We start from the raw sequence: 12849 nt of genomic DNA, 5'->3' as shown, positions 1-12849 counted from the left end.
ATTTATTGGAGAGCCAATAAAGATCTGCTCGCGTGGTGGAAAGAACGGGAAAAATATATCCCCAAATAGCTGAAATAGTTACAAATTATTTATGGTAAGTGTAAGTGTAACAATATGCTTCAACGGCAGTTCAGTAGTTTTTATGCAATGTTTTCGATTGAAAACATTTTTACTAAAAAAGAGTCGCTATGGGCCGGTTGTTCAATGTCTGATTAGCATTAATCGGAGGTAGAAGGAAGCTCTGGTTAAACACAACGACTGCTTTATCGATCATATATTATACGCATGATGTCGAAAACGTCGAAAATGATGTTTAACCAGCAAGGAGTGAAAGCTAGACATTGAACAACCGGCCATATGAGTAAGAACATAAGATTAAAATTCATAAGATTTTTATCGGTTTTGGTATAAGGGATTTTTAACGGAATACTGTAAAAGTATCGAGTATCGAATACTTTTATTCGGTACTTGTTTCCACAGAATCGAGTATCGATCGATACTTGAAAGTATCGAAGTTTTACATCACTAGTGAGTATCCGAACGTCTACTGTTGTCGCAAAGCAAAATATTTGCCTTTTGATAAACGGAAGCAAAAGAGTTAGAAAAAATGCCATGTATGTAAATACGTATGTTTTGAAAATAACCAATAATTTGATTTTTCCATAACTACTTAATAAATAAAAATTTTATTTATGTGTTTCATTGTAAGTAAGAAAAGCAACATTTTTCAATAACTCAAACTTAATTTATTCCTACATGCACACTTTATGAAAATAAAAACAGACTTCAGATTAAAAACATGTGTATGTATGTACATATTGCATATTTACTTTAGTACTGTCATAACTCAAAAACCAAAAAACTCGAGAAAAAAGGCTTAAAGTTTTGAATTTATATATACCCCCATAGTAAAAATGAATACATAGTTTCGTTCCTCAACTTTTCGGGATAAAACTTGTAAAACTGTCAAAAAGCAAAATTACTCTCAGAGAAAGAGAGAAAAACCAAAAAGTACGGGAACGGTTTCGGGTACAATCTGGTAAAACTGTCAAATCTAATGTAAACGTCAACTTTTGTTTGTTTACATAGTTGGTGATTTGCAAAGTTAATGAACGCTGTTTTATTGTTTACTAGAGTTCCAGTTACAGTCGAAATTCGACAGTTTTTCTAGTTTTAGAAGCCTTGGAGAGGTTTTCTAACTTAACACGTAACGATACTTATAAGGTACAAATTAACTAGCCGGAAAATCTTCTGCTAAAACGTAACTAATTTTTTTTTTTTATCTGAGAAGGTCTTTGGAGGACTTCGGCAGGACTTGGAATTGGCCCGATACATTCAGGTTTATCGATAAATTTCGATGATTTGATNCGATTATTTTATCGATAGCAATGTCGATTATTATATCGATAAAAATATCGGGATTATATCGATAACAATATCGATCTTCATCCTCATCCCTTTCTTCATATTTATCTTTATTTTTGCATATTCCTCTTCACCTTTACCTTAAAGTGTTTAAATTTGCTTTGATCTTCGTTTTTGCCTGTACCTCTAGGCATCTTTGTTTTTGTTTTTATTCTCAAAGCGCTAAACCGCTCAGAACCATTTCCATGTGCATTATTCCCCTTGAATTTGACAATTTACTCCCAACCAACCAACTGCCGCCAAAGAAGTTTACTTCATAAATTCAAGAAATGTTCTTACCCTCTTAGTTACCCTAATTCTTATGCATCTGTCATTGTCTCCATTTTCGTCTTTATCTTCAATTTTGCCCTTTTTTTGACTTCATCGTTCTCATTTATTTCTTCATCTTCATATTTATCTTTATTTCAAAGCTTAATTTCAAATGTGTAGTGAAACAACAGGCAAAACAAGTTGAACATGTTGCAGCAACATCTATACACAATTCGAAAATGTTTAAACAACGGTTTTGGCCGTAATTTTCAACCAATTGTGAAACCATAAAAACCCTGCTCATATACGGAAAAATGCCTTTCCAACGGTGTTCTTGGTTTTGAAATCGGTTCGGTAGAATCGCCAAACGAACGGAGACCAAATTTATGTTAGCGTATTAATATAAAGATTAAAGACTTGTTTAAACAAAAAATGGACAGCCAATTAAGTGTAAACTGTTCTCCTGGAACTTTTCAACGCATACAAAGTGGTAAGCTACATAGATATGTGTTTAAAGATCAGAAGGAGTAAAGCTATCGTTTTCGGTTAGTTATTTTTACAATGATTTTTGGTTGTTGTGTCCAAACGCCTGACCCGAATCTAAAAACTTAAATACACACGTGTAGCCAAAGCATTAAGCTTTAATTTACAAACGAGATTTCAAATCCTGAGCAATAGTTCATTAATAGATTCGGTTTGATGTATGCACTTTTTGTAAATTTCGATGTGGGTTCTGCGCGAAAATTCTGTGGATGGCGTGCATGTTGTATACCTTCGATATTAGCAACACAGAAAGGAGAATTATACTTAGTAAGGGTTATAATCCCTAAGCGCGCCCGAAGGCCCCTACTCATAAAGAAGTTCTACGCAAAAATACATGGCATATCCCGAGTTGACAATTTCTATGTTGGAATGTTAATTTTACCCCATTTTCAAATGGCCCCCTAGGTCTGTAGAGGGGTCAGAGAGGAGAAGTATGGCTTTTCTTAAAGTTTGGACTGTACTCTTTCTAAGTGGTGGGGTTTTAGGTGCCACACCCCCTACACTCCGCTTCATAACACAAAATCATTGTACAAATAACTAAGCATTTTCCAAGCAATCGTTTAATTATTTTGTTGTTCGCAGATGAAAATTATAGGAGGGAAATAATTGGCGAGGTTCTAAAGGGCCAAGACAGCACGGTAAGCGAACTGGTGTTTACACCGGTTGAACACTCAGCGTTGAGCCAGGAAAGCGTAGCAGCTGAAGAAGATTTTACGCCAATTCAGCCCAGCGAAGAGGGGCCAAAAATGATTTGGCTGGAAGCACCAACGAAGTTGATGCTATCGTTGCTGCAGGAGCTTCAGCCGAAGGTGGGCAAATCGGTGCAGGTAAAAGATAAAACCAAGATGTGGAAGATCATAGAGGAGAGAATGGCGTTTGAGGGCTATAATTTTTCAAGCGTACAGATTGAAAACAAGTTTCGCGGTCTTGAGAGACAATTTAAAAAAACGATGCTGCATAATAGGAGAACGGGCAGCAACAGGGAAACTTGTCCTTATCAAAGGTTTGTATTTTGAACCAGAATAAAATTATTGCTTTTATTTTTAACATCTTTTATTGGTATCTAGTGAGTTGAATGATATTTTGGGGAAAAGGCATTCAGTAAACGCCAGTTATTCCTTGCACAGTGCAGACGTAACCGAGCCTTATTTGTCCGAGAGCGCTTCCGACTTGGATCAACCAATGCAAGGTAGTGTTTTTGCTAACATATATGGTATATACAGACATGTGAAAAATAATAGGTACACGACATTTTTATCCGGTATCTTTTTTCGTTTGTTATTTATTATAAAAAAATGTCATTATCTCCCTAAAACCATAAAAGTCCATATTTCAAACTATGTACAACAAACTTTTTATTAAGAACTTTTAGAAAAAAATCGAAGTATGCAGATTTATAGCCCATTAGATTCTAGCTTCAGAAAGTGCAAGCTTCAAGTGGCTAAGAATTCGAGTTGATTTTTGATAATTTTTTTTTTGCTGACACGAATTTTCTTCCATAAAAATGCGTGACACCGTCAGCAAAAAAAAAAACATCAAACAAAGCTATACAACTGCGTAATTCGATTTTTTCTAAAAATTCTTAATAAAAAGTTTGTTGTAAAATTTTGTTGAATTTTTCTAATTTTTTACAAAGTTCGAATTTTGTATCAATATACATATGTATACCAATAAATACAGCAATTATGTTTATTACGGATGACGTCCCTAGTTCTGCACTAAAAAAAAAGCCACTAGTTACCAAGGGAAAATGCAATAAACTTTGGAGAACCTGCTGGAGGAGCAAAAAAAATTAAATGAAGGCGTTTTAAAGCACATGCAATTTAAGGAAGAAAAGGCTCAGTTGAGGGAGGAGATGGCCAAGAAAAAATGGAACTGCTAGAGGCTTTTCTTAAGCGAAGGCCCGATAGTTAGGCTATACATTTTTTTCGTGGAAATTCTTTTTTAAAATGGTTTTTTTCTTGAAGTTAATTTAATTTTTTACATATGTAAACTGGTGATCCATACTCAGTGAATGGTGTTTTTTAGGTATTCACAATAATTTTCAAGTGAAACTTTTTTTGTAAATTCTATTTGTAATTGTTCATGCTTTAATCAAAGCTATATAGATCAAAGTTTCAAACCTTATCAAAAATTAGGAAAATTCAAAAAATTGTTTATCAAAATTTCTAACTTTTCAATCTGAATCATTAGAAAATTTTTTGATATGCAGTTACATAGCTCATAATTACTAAAAATCAACGCAATTTCTTAGCCGACGATCTGTAGTAATTATGAGGTATGTAACTGCATACCCAAAAATTTTCTAAAGATTCAGATTGAAAAGTTAAAAATTTTGATAAAATTTTTTTTTAATTTTCCTAATTTTGGATAAGCTTTGAAACTTTGATCTATATAGCTTTGATTAAAGCATGAACAATTGCAAATATACACCGAGTTTTTCACTCAGTACTGATCTCCAGTGTATGTGATTTTTTTAATACTTCCGATGTTTTTAAACTTAGGTTTTATTTGTTAATTTTGTTTACAAATACATGTTGTTTATACTATAACCACAACCATATAAAAAAAATCTCAAAATTACCAAATAAATCATAATTTGGAAAACATCGCAAGTATTAAAAAAAAAATCACCAACCGCTCAATTGTGGTCTTCAGTGAATTTTTGATACTTTTTTTTAGATATTTAAGAATTTTCATATCTCCCACTCTTTGTGAATTGATCTCATATATGAAATTAAAAGTTGTTTTTTGAAAAAATATATGTACGTATGTATTTTAAGTATTATTGCTGCCAATTGGAATACAAATCTTGGCGTATCAAATCTCTTAAAGCGTTTCTTCGTGATGTCCCAGGCTGTTCGTTTTCATCATTTTCAATACTGTTCTCTTCTGGTATGAATTCGATGTCATCCAGGTTGGCGAGATTGTGTAAAACACAGCACGCTCTTACAAAATGGCATAGCTTTTTAATTCCTCTGAGCTTACAATAATATAATTGTCGAAATCTCTGCTTAAGAATTCCAAAACAGTGTTCAATAGCAATACGACCTGTGCTAAGTTTTCTATTGAAGTGTCTTTGCGCGTTGGTCAAATGACCATTATCCTTGTACGGCGTTAAAAGATGCTGACTGCATGGGTAAGCTGAATCACCAAGCAAATAGTATTCTACAAAAAAATATATATTAATTTCTGTAATTAATTTTCCGTTATTTTAAGAACAATTATCGCTTAAGTTAAAGGGCTTTGGTGTACTGCTCCACTAAAGATTTCTGATTGCACACGTCACATTTCACTTTGGCAAATGAATGTGAAATAGTAATTTTAATTCCATAAACTCTATCTATATTTTCAACAAAGCACATTTAGGAATTCTTGTAGGTTAAATAAGAATTCCAAATGGTGCACTACAGTAAAGGCGGCCTTCCCACTGAAGCGATTATTGCTTTTGACCATATATTACCTCCACACAGAGATGACAAATTTTCATATGTAGGCGAATTTTGGAAAACCCAGCTATCATGGCTCGAACCAGGAAATCCTACGAAAACGTCTATAAATTTCTTTTCATCGTTACATATAGCTTGCACGCACAAAGACATGTTGCCCTTTCGGTCAATGTATTCATCTTTGTTTTCGGCCGGCGGATCAATTGTTATATGCGTTCCGTCTATGCACCCTTAAACATGGAAAAATTTGCATATGTAATAATTTACGACTGACTATTTGACCACATACATATGCTACTCACCTATTGCTTTTGCAAATCCGCATTTATTATTGAAAAAGNGCACAAAGACATGTTGCCCTTTCGGTCAATGTATTCATCTTTGTTTTCGGCCGGCGGATCAATTGTTATATGCGTTCCGTCTATGCACCCTTAAACATGGAAAAATTTGCATATGTAATAATTTACGACTGACTATTTGACCACATACATATGCTACTCACCTATTGCTTTTGCAAATCCGCATTTATTATTGAAAAAGTTTGCAGCTTCACGTTTTTTCACCTCACTCGGCCATTTAATGACTTCTGGACTTAAGCTGCTTATGAACATTGTAGTTCTTTCGATGATACGAGAAACGCTTGAAATTGCAATATCAAAGCGATCAGATAGATCTCGATAACTACACGCTTCATGGCCAGCGAACCATAAAAATATTGCCATATAACTTGTGGCTGGAAGGCGTTTATCTGATCGCAATCTCGTATATATTTCGTTTACTTCCAACCGCATTGCCAAGCTGGTGAATAGCTGCTTTGATATACGGAAGTGTTGTCTAAACTCATATTCCGAATACATAGGCATCACATCTACTAAATAGTTTTTTATGCTATTCCTCGTTTGTTTCAGAAAGAGTTTTGCCACTTCGTTAAAGAGAACAATCTGCCTGTGACTTATTTGTGCTAAAGTTGCTTCAAACATCTCACTATCGCTGGAATCACTCGATGAATCCATTAGTTCAGCAATGGCTGCGGCCCTAGTATCCGTGCCGGTTACTTCCTCAGAAACTGCCTGTGTTTTTATAATTATAAACACTAACACTCCGAATATGCAGTCAAATAGACAAAAATACTTACAAAGCTCGACATTTCTTCGTTAATAACACGATTTTTAATAAAATGAAAATGCAGATGGTGTTTTGTATTTATTTATTCAACTTTCAAATTACTTTGACAATACGGAACAGCTGATGGTTTGACACTTTACAAGTTTTTACCAGCAAAAATTCTTCGGGTAAAATCTTTGCCAGAGAACCGAGTACGGGAACGCTTTCTGGTAAATTCTTGCAACTTCTTGCGAGTTAGGGAGCGCAACTCATATTTTGCTCTAGTGAGCTACTGGTCACAGCCACGAAATTTTTACGTAGCACGAAAGAAGAGGTAGCGGCCATTTCTACATGCTTAAGTCGATTTTTGATTATTTTTTTTTGGATTATGACACTGTTGAAATAAATGAGTGAAATGTATGTACATGTTGCATGCAATGCTAAACGAAAAAAACCGTAGATTGAGAGTTAAGGTTGACACGGGTAAGCAATAATCAATAATTTGGAAATCCCAAATTCTTACATTTTGTTTGCCTGCTTCATATTCTTCATATATCACCCGGTCTTAACCTACCTGCTAAGCTGACCCTTTAGTAGCTTAAGTTTGCTTGTGTATTTGTGAACTTGTGACATCTATCTCTAGAGTTTTTCTGATAGTATGTCTTTGATATGATACCTACGACGAGGTTGATATCACAATATAACCAGTAAACAACCTTCGGTGAATTTGGCGACTGCCTTCCTCGGGGACGAATATGCTAGGGATGAAATTATTGGTACACACGCCTTCCAAGCACGCAGGGTTGCTTTTAAGAAACAAAAAATAATTAACTCCAAATAGTTTCAAGAAGTATAGTGTAAAACGAAATTTATTGAATAATTCCACATAAAATGGTATACATAAATGACGCATTTTCTAAACGATTTAAATTAAACGCATTTGCGAATTGATAGAAAAGTACTACGGATTGTAAATTTTTGTTAACTATGAGGTGAATGAAAATTTTCAACCCGGCCTGATGGTTTGATTTTATTACTAAGGCGTCTAATAAATTCATGGCTTTTAGTTCTAGAAGAATAAATGTCAGTAAAGACAAGTCTTTTTTGTATAATTTCTGATTTTAATTGCTCAACTTCTTTTGAACCAGAGCAACTNTTTGGTTTTTCAACACCATTTATAATTTTCTTTTAATAAAATCACGATTTGACAAATACTTAAATTTATTTATCTAATAATAATACAGCACACAACCCTGAAATCTAAGAAAAAGTCTGAGGAAGGCCATTAAATAGCAGCACACAACCCCGTGCCTTCCTCAGGAGTGAATATAACTACAACAACAACGACTACTACAACAACAACCCAAAAAGGTTGGTTACTGTCTATACTGTGGTTGATATCTAGACTAGGTTTGCATTAAATACCTTTGCTATATTTATAGTATGGTGGTCTGGCCATACAACATTGCACAAAGAGATACAAGAGAGACAGTTGTACTGCCGCCAATGAGTGTGCGATTATCTAACGAAACACAGTGAGTATTCGAACGTCTACTATTGTCGCAAAGCAAAATATTTGCCTTTTGATAAACGGAAGCAAAAGAGTTAGAAAAAATGCCATGTATGTAAATACATATGTATGTTTTTAAAATATCCAATAATATACTATAACTATAAATATAATGATAAAAATCATTCTTATACTTTTGTGTTTCATTGAAAGTAAGAAAAGCAACATTTTTCAATAACTAAAATTTAATTTATTTCTACATGCACACTTAATGAAAATAAAATCAGACTTCAGATTAAAAACATGTGTGCGTATGTACATATTGCTTATTTACTTTAGTATTGTCATAACTCAAAAATCCAAAAAACTCGAAACAGCCACGAAATTTTTACACAGCACGAAAGAAGAGGTAGCGGTCATTGCTTAAGTCGATTTTTGATAATGCTTTTGTATTATGACACTGTTGAAGTAAATGAGTGAAATGTATGTACATGATGCATTCAATGCTAAACGAAAAAACCGTAGATTGAGAGTTAGGGTTGACACCGGTAAGCAATAATCAATAATTTGGAAATCCCAAATTCTTACATTTTGTTTGCCTGCTTCATATTCTTCATATATCACCCGGTCTTAACGTACCTGTTAAGCTGACCCTTTAGTAGCTTAAAAGTGCTTTTATATTTGTGAACTTGCATAAACGCAGTATACAATGACATTCTGTGGAAAAAAACTGAAACAAGCTGTTGTTTTTTTTTAACCCTAGAAGTCCGATCTACTTGAAAGTTACGTAAAGCCCAAACATACGTCTTAGGCACGGTGCACATTAGTGCGATACGATATGCGATACGATACGCGATCATGGTTGCCACAATTGGTAACTTTCTACCAAAATTGGTAACTTTTAAGCGGTTTGGTAACTTGGTAACTTTTATTTCATTTTGGTAACTTTTGCAACCAAACATCTGTTACTAGAAAGAAATTAATTATGTTTTTCATGTGCGTGATTATAAAAACCCTTCGAGTTTCAGTGGCAGCACTACTGACACTTCTACAAAATTACTTCGATAAAATTAGAGTCATCTTATATTCGAATACTGGAAATATTTGAATTGCAGTGGCAGCACTATGGGCTACACTTCTAAAACAACTATCGAATTTTTGCGATCTCACATTTTAATACTGGAAATACTGTTTGCGACAGTAGTTCAGTAAAAATTGTATAAAAATTCGACAATCTGGCAATTTTCCGGCACACAAAAAAAAATGTCGCGTGCTTTTTACCAGACCCACCTACCGAATGTATTTCGACCCACTGGATCCGAATCTGAGGTCCGTTTGACACGTACAGTACATACCGAAAATAAATAATATAAAAAAAAACTTTTTAATATACAACGCTTTTATAAATGGACTAAAAAGTAGAAAATAATATTTCTCAGTCCCATAGAATTTGTTTTGATAACTTTTGATTTTGAAATTTTAGCAAAAGTCATTATAAACAATCTATGAAATTGAAAATGAAAAACGTGGAGCGCATGCAATACAAAGCATTCGATTTAATTGACAATAGTCAAACTACATAACGTAGACCTAAAATTTCTACAGCGAAAGTAGAACTTTGAAATCGATTTTAAGCGGTCGTTATTCATATACCCACATACATACATACATATATTACTTTTCATATCAATTCAAGTGTATTACATGCGCCCCACGCTTTTCATTTTCAATTTCATAGATTGTTTATAATGACTTTTGCTAAAATTTCAAAATCAAAAGTTATCAAAACAAATTCTATGGGACTGAGAAATATTATTTTCTACTTTTTAGTCCATTTATAAAAGCGTTGTATATTAAAAAGTTTTTTTTATATTATTTATTTTCTACTTTTTAGTCCTGTCTGAATAAAATTTTGCAATAGATATTAAAATAATTCAACGATATTAATAGAAAGGTGCACACACATGCATTTACATATGTATGTACATACAAACGAGCACCAATTAATTTTATTTAAAGAAATGGCGTGTCGTCTATTTCCGCTGTAGCAAACGTAGTACATAGGGCGACATCTAGATGTCATCTACCTCGCCCTATTCACTACAGATGTCGCCCTATGCACTATGCTTTTTTATAGGAACTTTTCAAAGCAAAGCTTTATGGTGTCGGACACACAACATTGAAAGTTTCTGGATCCACAACATTGAAAGTTTCTGGACACACAACATTGCAAGTTGATAAAAGCGTTGTAAAAAAGCAAAAAATTAGCAATTTTCGCAATTCACTCGAAATTTTATACGCGTCAAAAGGACGTTTAAAAGCACCCGCAACTTTTTTTTTGTGGGCCGGTGCTATTAATAATAATAGTAATCCCAACGGTTTTTACCTCCCTCCCATTCCCGCCCATCCTCACGAGGGGCGCAGTCCGCATGACGTACGGAACCAGTATTTATTTTCAATTTTTGCGCCGAGTCACGTTAGGAAGGTGTTTGTTAAGTGTCGAGATCTAAAACTGTTCAGCTACAAAACTAAATACATCAGCCGTTTTTATGTCTTTATTTTAATAACTCATTTATTGAGAGAGGACAGTATCGATTTCTTCTTGCTGAAAAGCAGATCTGATATATCAAACGTGCTGGAATTNTGATACCAAGGTACACAAAACTGTATACCTGTTCCAGGTTATGGTTACCTATTGTATAAGAAGCGGGATGAACAGCTCTTCGCGAGAAGTACATTACTTTACATTTCTTAAGATTTAGAGTCATAAGATTTACTTGACACCAGTAAGCCATGCTGTTTAGGTCTGATTGTAGCAAAGACCTTTCTTTAATTGGAACGTACGACTTATAAAGCTTTACATCATCTGCATACATTAAAATTTTGGAAAATTGTATACCTGTAGAAATATCGTTTATAAAAAGCAAGAACAGAATCGGGCCTAGGTGGCTACCTTGAGGGACTCCTGAAGAAACATCAATGACGTCAGAGATATTATTTTTAAACATTACCATTCTATCATAGAGGTATGAAGAGATGCAACGTAGAAAATTAGGTGGAAGACAAAGATCAAGTTTGCTTTCACTGAACGCTTTTGAGTGCAATGGGGTATAGTCGTTGCGCTGGGTATGCAGTTACAGTTGCATGGCTATACTCAATCCCGACTCTTGCGTCCTCGTTCGCGCACTCTGGGCAACGTGAGCAACCCATGTGCGAGATGAGGTAACCAATTCGAGTGGAGCCTTTGGTCACGGCAGAAAGAGAGGGAGCTTCGGTGGGGCCACTCTGACTTATTCGGTTTAAGGGCTCACTGAAGTCTGCAGCGTCTGTTCACCAGTAGGTGCGGCTGCAAGCGGGTGTCTGCTTGGAGCAAGCGGCTCGCTATATAAACGTGTATTTGGTTGCGAAACCACCCCCGTCCCAGCAATGGGTTGTGCGCTGGGCTTGGGACCCGCCACGTAAAAACCACTTCCAGTGAAGAAGCAAGGCAAAGCCTCGGATGAGACCCCCCTTATGATGACGACCATGGCAAACGTTTAAAGGACTACGATTCGAGGGCATGTACCTGGAATGTCCGGGCCCTTAAAGGGGAAGGTTCCTCTGCCCGGCTGGTTGATGTCCTCGTAAGGACAAAAGCTGACATCACCGCCATCCAAGAAATGCGTTGGACGGGGCAAGGCAAACAATGTCTGGGGCCTTGCGACGTCTACTACAGCTGCCATGTAAAGGAGCGCAAATTCGGAGTTGGATTTGTGGTGGGAGAGAGACTCCGTCGCCGAGTACTGTCGTTCACCCCGGTGGACGAGCGTCTAGCCACAATCCGCATCAAAGCGAGATTCTTCAACATCTCGCTCATCTGCGCCCATGCCCCGACGGAAGAGAAGGATGAGGCATCCAAGGATCTCTTCTATGAGCGCTTGGAGCGCACGTACGAGCGCTGCCCCCGTCATGATATCAAAATCGTGCTTGGCGACTTCAATGCCAGGGTGGGCAAAGAAGGGATCTTTGGAACCACCGTCGGAAAATTCAGCCTCCACGACGAAACGTCCGACAACGGATTGAGGCTGATCGACTTCGCCGGGGCCCGAAACATGGTAGTATGCAGTACTAGGTTCAAGCATAAAAAGATCCATCAAGCTACCTGGCTGTCTCCGGATCGAAAAACGAGAAACCAAATCGATCATGTTGTGATAGACGGAAGGCACGCTTCCAGTGTTTTGGACGTACGCACACTCCGAGGTCCAAACATGGACTCGGACCACTATCTTGTTGCAGCCAAGATACGCAACGGCCTCTGTGCAGCAAAAAATGTGCGCCCAAATATGCAAGGAAAGCTTAACGTCGAAAAGCTGCAATCACAACAGACAGCCAGCGCTTTCGCTACTCGACTCTCACACCTGCTCTCAGAGAGCACTCTTCAACAAACCGACATATGCGAACAGTGGAACCACATTTCCCGCTCATTAAGTACCGCCGCCGAAGAAGTAGTCGGATTTCAGCGAGCCTGAAAGAACAACGGGTACGATGAGGAGTGTCCGGAAGCTGCAGAGAAAAAAGATGTCGCCTACA

The 12849-nt window shown here is 36.2% G+C and overlaps 1 protein-coding gene across 1 annotated transcript in view; it reads left to right on the top strand.

Annotated features, from left to right (window-relative positions):
• The first annotated feature begins 2106 nt into the window (after positions 1–2106).
• LOC108371124 (myc protein-like) overlaps positions 2107–12849 on the top strand; it is a 21127-nt gene continuing 10384 nt past the window's right edge. The window contains exons 1-3 of the mRNA XM_017626621.1: positions 2107–2164; positions 2800–3220; positions 3285–3406. Of these exons, the coding sequence (XP_017482110.1) occupies positions 2107–2164; positions 2800–3220; positions 3285–3406 (601 nt within the window). The remainder of the gene's footprint in view (positions 2165–2799; positions 3221–3284; positions 3407–12849) is intronic.

The sequence above is a fragment of the Rhagoletis zephyria genome, unplaced genomic scaffold (assembly GCF_001687245.7).
Source record: "Rhagoletis zephyria isolate East Lansing unplaced genomic scaffold, Rhagoletis_zephyria_1.1 Rzeph_scaffold_04718, whole genome shotgun sequence".
NCBI classification, from domain to species: Eukaryota; Metazoa; Arthropoda; class Insecta; order Diptera; family Tephritidae; genus Rhagoletis; species Rhagoletis zephyria.
The sequence above is the reverse complement of the archived record's forward strand: the minus strand, read 5'-3'. Positions and strand labels throughout refer to the sequence as shown.